Source organism: Thrips palmi, unplaced genomic scaffold (assembly GCF_012932325.1).
Source record: "Thrips palmi isolate BJ-2018 unplaced genomic scaffold, TpBJ-2018v1 HiC_scaffold_18, whole genome shotgun sequence".
Taxonomy (NCBI): Eukaryota; Metazoa; Arthropoda; class Insecta; order Thysanoptera; family Thripidae; genus Thrips; species Thrips palmi.
The window spans coordinates 3,908,866-3,915,273 of NW_023144627.1; the positions used below are offsets into that span (position 1 = coordinate 3,908,866).

The window sequence follows — 6,408 nt, forward strand, 5'->3', positions numbered from 1 at the left end:
GGGGTAGCTGAACCGTTTGTGGTACTTGGCATATTATTCGAGTTTCAGTATCCAAATGGTTCGGCTATCCTTTACATGCATTTCATCGTATCAACAGATGTGTTCGTGCAGCAAAACATAAATGCGTCGTATGGAAAATTGGCCGATGTCACGTGCCCCGTCAAAGACAGACTTTGGTTTGTCTTTGTTGGGGTGCGTGGCATCGGCCTTTTTTCATTTAGGCAAAAGCAATCTAAGGCCGATGTCGCGCACTCCTTCAAGGACTGACCTTTTGGTCGTCTTTGTTGGGGTGCGTGGCATCGGCCTTTTTTCATTTAACCCAAAATTTACCATGGCCATCTATGCACTCACTTGCGTTGGGAATTGACTTTGCCAAAATGAGTCTTACCCTGGCGTTACCAATGGCTATGCTGATGAGTTGACCTTCGCTCCAGCTGTCGATGATGAAACGTGGATAAGAACCGATTTGGGAAAAGTCAAATGAAATGGACACCGAGAATTAAAAAAAAAACTGCGGTGCCTCAATTCATGTAACTCCCCCCTCCCTGGTCTCTTCCGTGGGTGTTTGTGTAGGAAGGGGGGGCGCATTTGCGGCATCCTTCATAGGACCTCTTCAGCGCTCTGCTTATACTGCTGCAAATCCTTGAAGAGACGTTCCTTACTTTTTATAAGTGTGTGAATAAATCGATTTGGGGAGAAAAATAAGTGAAATGGAATTCTTTTTATTATGAGAACATTTTATTATAGTATAACATTTCAAAAACACATTTCGTCTTCCTTGCGAATAACGAGAAATTAAACTTAAGAATATAGACATGAAACATCAAATAATTCGACCGAATATGGTCGTAAATCGTCACCTTTGTTTTAAAATGCTCGATGAAAAACATCCCTTGATAATGGCACTTAAAAACTAAACAGAGTAATAAAGGCTTTTATTGATCGTCTTCAATGCAGAAAATTGTGACAAAGATGAGTCTTTGTCATGAATCAAACGACTGAAACACTTGTAAAAGTAACACAAAATTAGGTGCAAATGAAGGAAACGTTGGACTTACTCGTTGTTACAATCTTTCTCATGACGCCTCATAGATGGTCGCGACTCAAACCGTTTCCCACATTTAGAGCAAAAGTGCACTTAAAAACTAAACAGAGTAATAAAGGCTTTTATTGATCGTCTTCAATGCAGAAAATTGTGACAAAGATGAGTCTTTGTCATGAATCAAACGACTGAAACACTTGTAAAAGTAACACAAAATTAGGTGCAAATGAAAGAAACGTTGGACTTACTCGTTGTTACAATCTTTCTCATGACGCCTCATAGATGGTCGCGACTCAAACCGTTTCCCACATTTAGAGCAAAAGTGATAAGTCACCATATGCAGATGAACTCTATTATAATGTTGACCTAGGGTCGATGGCCGTTTAAAGACAAGGCCACAATCACTGCAAGTTTGGTGCAACATTCCCAAGTGATTCTTCAAATGTGCCAGAAGATCACTTCTGCGCTTAAAGATTTGGCCACATTCCGTGCACTTGAACCTTACGTTTTCATGATCGGCCTGGCGATGAAGCTGAAGGCCTCTTGCTGATAAAAATTCCTTTGCACAAATGTCACATCGGAAAACCTCCCCTGCAATTAAAAGGCAGTTAAAGTTGGTCAAATTAAGGCAAGCTTTAATCAACACTGACATTTTTGAGCTGCATTATGTTGATTCTTACCTTCTTGACTTTCAGATGAGGATCCACAAGTCTGGCACATAGTTTCTTCAGGGGCTCTGCTTGTTGTTGGTTGGTTAGTAGCGAGTCCGCTTGGACCCGCCCTTGCTGCTTCTTCTTCTTCATTATACCCCTGGTATTGGCCCGCCGTTTGCTGGGCAAGAGTGTTTCCTTCAGATGATTCTGAAACAATGCACACATGCAATATTCCGCAAGATATAAAAAAAATGTGAGAAAGAACTTTTCGGTGGCTCAGCTTTATCGGCACCTTGGTCCTCAGTCTCCATCTTTTCATCAACTGTCGAAGTATTTTTATCAACTGAGGTTTCTGTAACAAGACAATAGCGTTTACTTAATCATAGTATTGATGCCATTTGCGTATTTCATTCTCGACTGTAAAACTCAACGCTCATTGTTACCTGAATCAACTTGCATCATGTATGAAGTAGATGGTGAGCTACTATATTGCTCTCCAGTGTCACGATCTGCCTGGCGTAGAAGCTTTAACAGTGGCTCGACGTTTGAGTCACCAGAAGTTTCTTTGAAAAAAAAAATTGAATGAAAAGTGTGTGCACATGTGACGCTTGTATCATAAAAAAAAAACAAGAAAAATGTAAATCGAAATTAAAGTCTATATTCTGGAAGGAAATTAACATAATCATCTGTATCCCTTGTCCAGTTATCTGATTGGTCTGCATCTACATCCATTTCTGAATGAGCTTATAGAAAAGTATGATTTGGTTAGGAATCGTTAGCTTTCGAAACAAACTGAAAAGGAATTTTACCACTGACATACCTTTTGAGTCATGTAGTGGTGAGAAATTTGGTGATGACTGACCCTGGGTATCAGACGACCCCTTTGGAGTTGGTGGGATTACTAAGGATAAAGATGCAGCGTGTCGTTTGTAATACAAATATTCCGATGATGTGAGTAAAAAATTGAAAGAAACTTAAAAAATTTCTATTTTTTACAAATCTCAACTTACCAAGTGACGAGACACCGGCCTCAGAATCGCTGTATGAAGTTTCTTCACATAGTTTTTTACCCTCATAGGTTGAGTTATCTGGTGATGACTGACCCTGGGAAACAGTTGACCCTCGTTGAGTTGGTGGAATAACTAAGGGAATAATACGCGGGCGTCATACAGTACTCAAAAGATTTCGACCTTGTTTAAAAATATTAACCATAAACTTCTAACATTTACCTTGGCCCAGTTTCTCGCCAATTATGAACAGCGTCGGAATCGTAGGGTAAGGTCTTCACACAGTTTGGATTATAGGTTGATTTATGCCATGATTGTCGTGTTTTAAGGAAGAAAAAATTAAAAATTTTTTAAATTTTTTAACGATTTTAAAATAAATGCATTGTGAGTTAAAAAAATTAGGTTTAAAGAAAACCGCACCTCAATTCAAATTTTTAGCCTAACAGGGCTGGCTGTCCCGTCGGGCAGCTCAAGAGCTGGCAGGCCAAGGGCGCACCGGCAGGAGGCGCCTGAAGCCCGCGGTAAGGTCTTGAGGTTACTTTATCAAAGAATTAAGATCTAGGCCGTTGATTGCAAAACGCTTTGCACAGATCAAAAGAGCACAAAATTTGGGGTGCATTAGGCCTAGTGGACTGCCCGATACTTCCAATTCAACAGAACACAAGGGCGAAATCATTTACATCAACATGACGTATTCGAGTTTTTTCCTAAATTTTATGATTTATGTGTTTTTCGGTGTTTTTACTGCACCTTAATACTAGGTAAGGGAGGAGTTTCGAGAAGGGCAATTAGCCTAATGCACCCCAAATTTTGTGCTCTTTCGATCTGTGCAAAGCGTTTTGCAATCAACGGCCTAGATCTTACAATCGAAGCAAAATAAGTAACCCCTGCACCTTACTCGCGCATGGCTTCACGCGCCTCCTAGGCCGTTGCCGCCCCCTGTCCAGGCGTATGCATCACGGAATAAAAGATTTTCGTTGGATTTTGTTTTTGACTTTTTGACGAGTTGCTGAGTCTTCAATTATTTTATCACAGTCAAGAAAAAATGCAACGCAAATCTGTCATTCCGTGATGCATACGCCCGGACCAGTGGCCTCCGTTAGCTGACCACCGGCGGGACATGCCGACGTTATGGTAAAAAATTCGAATTTTGGGTGGGGTTTTTTAAACCTGTGTCTTTTTAACTCATCATGCATGATTTTAAAAGATCGTTAGAAAATGAACAGAAACAATTTTATATTTCTTCTGGAATAGTACACGACAAGCGAGGGGATAACCGGAATCCTCCCGGCCGGCGACCCTCAGCCGGCTGGGCCTGCCTACCTGCCCGTGACCCTCGTTAGTTGTCCAACGCCTCCCGGGCCCTGCATACGCGGGCGTCATTAAATGTAAAAAGATTTCGATGTTGTTTTAAAAATATTAAACCAACTTAAACTTGTTTAAACATTTTTATCCTTTGCAAATGTTTACTCACCAATTGATGAAACAGCGTCGTTAGAATCGTCATTTGAAGTGTCTTCACACAGTTTTTTACCTTCATAGGTTGAGTTTGATGCTGTCGAAGTATTCATCAGGGTTGAAGGAATGACTGCGAAAAAATAGTAAAAAATATTATTCATTGCTGACAATTCCACTGAGATTATTTTAAGTTAAATAAAATGTTAATTTCGGAGAAAATTCATACCTCGGTCAAGAGTTATATTTGCTAACAGTCTGTCCGATTCTGTTGAAACATTCTCATCAAGAGTTTGGAGATGAGAATGAACCTCTCCAGGCATGGCAGGTTCAGCCTGTGGCCCTGGTAAATCTTGTGGATTGTCTTTATCAAAGAATAAAAATTTGAAAGATCGGTTTAAACGAGGCAAAGAGTCTGGTGTTTTCGAAACATGTGACTTAAAAATAAAATAGGAAAGGGCCGGAAAAGGTCGCAAGAATAAAATACTCCGTTAAAGATATCTAACATGATGAACAACTCAACTTGCAATTTTATTCTAAAAGTAATATAAATTTGATGTCGCAAAAAGAATTCATACCTTGGTCAAGCGTGATGTTTGCCAGAAGCCTGTCGGACTCCGTTGATACGTTCTCTTGGAAAGTTTCTGCATAAGCAGTACCACCTCCGGCAAAATGTTCAACAGCAGGTACAGCTTCGGCAACGGGTGCTGCAACGGGACCTTCTTCAACAGGTCCAAGTCCCTCTCCAGCCACCGGCGCTACCGCCTGTGGCGGTATAAAGTCTTCTGGATTGTCTTTGCCATTGAACACAACATTGAAGGATCGGATTAGAACACTACAAGAATTTGATGCGTTTTAAATGCATGTCATTGAAATAAAATAAGAAAGAGATTGCAAAATGTGGCATGAAAAGCAACCTACCATTCCACCAGTCATCACCCGTCCCAGACGGATAGTAAGAAGAAAGGTCAACTGAAGCCATATAGTTCAGGCGGTCTTGGTCACAATACCAGAGACCGCACTGGCAAACCCCCGAGAGGAGGCACTGAATTGAATGTTCTTGGGCGCCTTCCATTTCACGGTTTCTAGATACTTTACATTGATAAAAACAGAGAAGAATGAAATGGGATAAAATAAGGCGTATAAGATTAGCGTTCGTGTAAAGAGTTTTTGTGATTTATTGTGTTTAACCCTTCCGTAGAAGGTTGTCTCAATGCTAGCAAACGGACGAGAACCCGCTTGTTGCGCATCTTTTCCACAGTACTCACAAGTACTCCAACCCTCCAGTGCGTGCAGAGGACTTGGTACAGCCATCAAAGGCCTACCTCAGAACATCGCCCTCGTTACTGACTGGAATGGTCGGACTACATGTTTTCCCTGGTATACGTCCGGACATGGCTCTTCCCAAACTCAACATGCCACTAAAGGCAAGTCGGGATTGAGACCCCAAGACTCCCCAACGACGTGATACCAATGAGGACGACATGAACAAGTCCCTGGAAGAAAAATGTGGTAACTTACATCAACAAGACAATTACCCACTACCGTACCCTTGTGCCATCTAAGGGGATGAGTACTTTGTGCCACACAAAGTTGCCATTTCTGACTCATGAAGATGATATTGAAGGAAACGGTCAAAGCCAATTATGTTCCATTAAAAGGGAGGATTCTTTTCGTTCAGACAAGTTTTCAGTTTGACCGTTTTTTGTAGTCCAGGTTAGGTTAAGTACAGAGACAATTTTGTAAAAAAAATAGTTTTCAATGGCTCGCAGAAAATCCCTGTCATTTGACACGGGAACAATAAAACGGTAGTGTTCAAACAGTTTATATTTTAAAGATTTAAAAAAATAATATTTTAAAATTTTATTTCTTAAAATTCAAAATTTTGAAAAAAATTTCTCACAAACTGTTTTTCTTTTTCATTTCTCTGAAAATTACCTCTTGTGATTGTTCGTCTCAATTTAAAAAATACAACTGCAAATGCAACTTTGTGTGGCACAAAGTACCTATCTCCCATAGAACGATAGGTTTGTAGGGTGAAGTAAATGTTCTATTTCATGTACGTTTGAGTCTTGTTTTTTTTGCAGGACTGTTTTATTGTCATCCTCATTGGTACCAAGTCGTTGGGGAGTCTGGGGGTCCCGCTTTCGACTTGTCTTAAGTGACATGTCGTCAGTGGGGAGAGCCTTGTCCGGACTGGTACCAGGGAAAATGAGTAGTCTGACAACTCCAGCCAGTTAAAAGGGCGATC

General features: G+C 40.7%; 1 protein-coding gene across 1 annotated transcript; it reads right to left on the bottom strand.

The window, feature by feature from the left end:
* Nucleotides 1–1,091: 1,091 nt before the first annotated feature.
* LOC117644979 (gastrula zinc finger protein XlCGF42.1-like) lies at nt 1,092–2,016 on the bottom strand. The gene is made up of 3 exons (XM_034384843.1): nt 1,988–2,016; nt 1,723–1,902; nt 1,092–1,633 (listed from the first exon to the last, which is right to left on the bottom strand). The coding sequence occupies exons 1-3, from the start codon at nt 2,004–2,006 to the stop codon at nt 1,287–1,289; spliced, it is 546 nt and encodes a 181-aa protein (XP_034240734.1). The 5' UTR covers nt 2,007–2,016; the 3' UTR covers nt 1,092–1,286.
* Between the last annotated feature and the right edge of the window lie 4,392 nt (nt 2,017–6,408).

Excerpts from the sequence above, each read along its gene's own strand:
- LOC117644979 (XM_034384843.1), bottom strand. Across the intron at positions 1,634-1,722 it reads CTCATCTGAAAGTCAAGAAG|GGGAGGTTTTCCGATGTGAC; the intron begins GTAAGAATCAAC and ends TTTTAATTGCAG.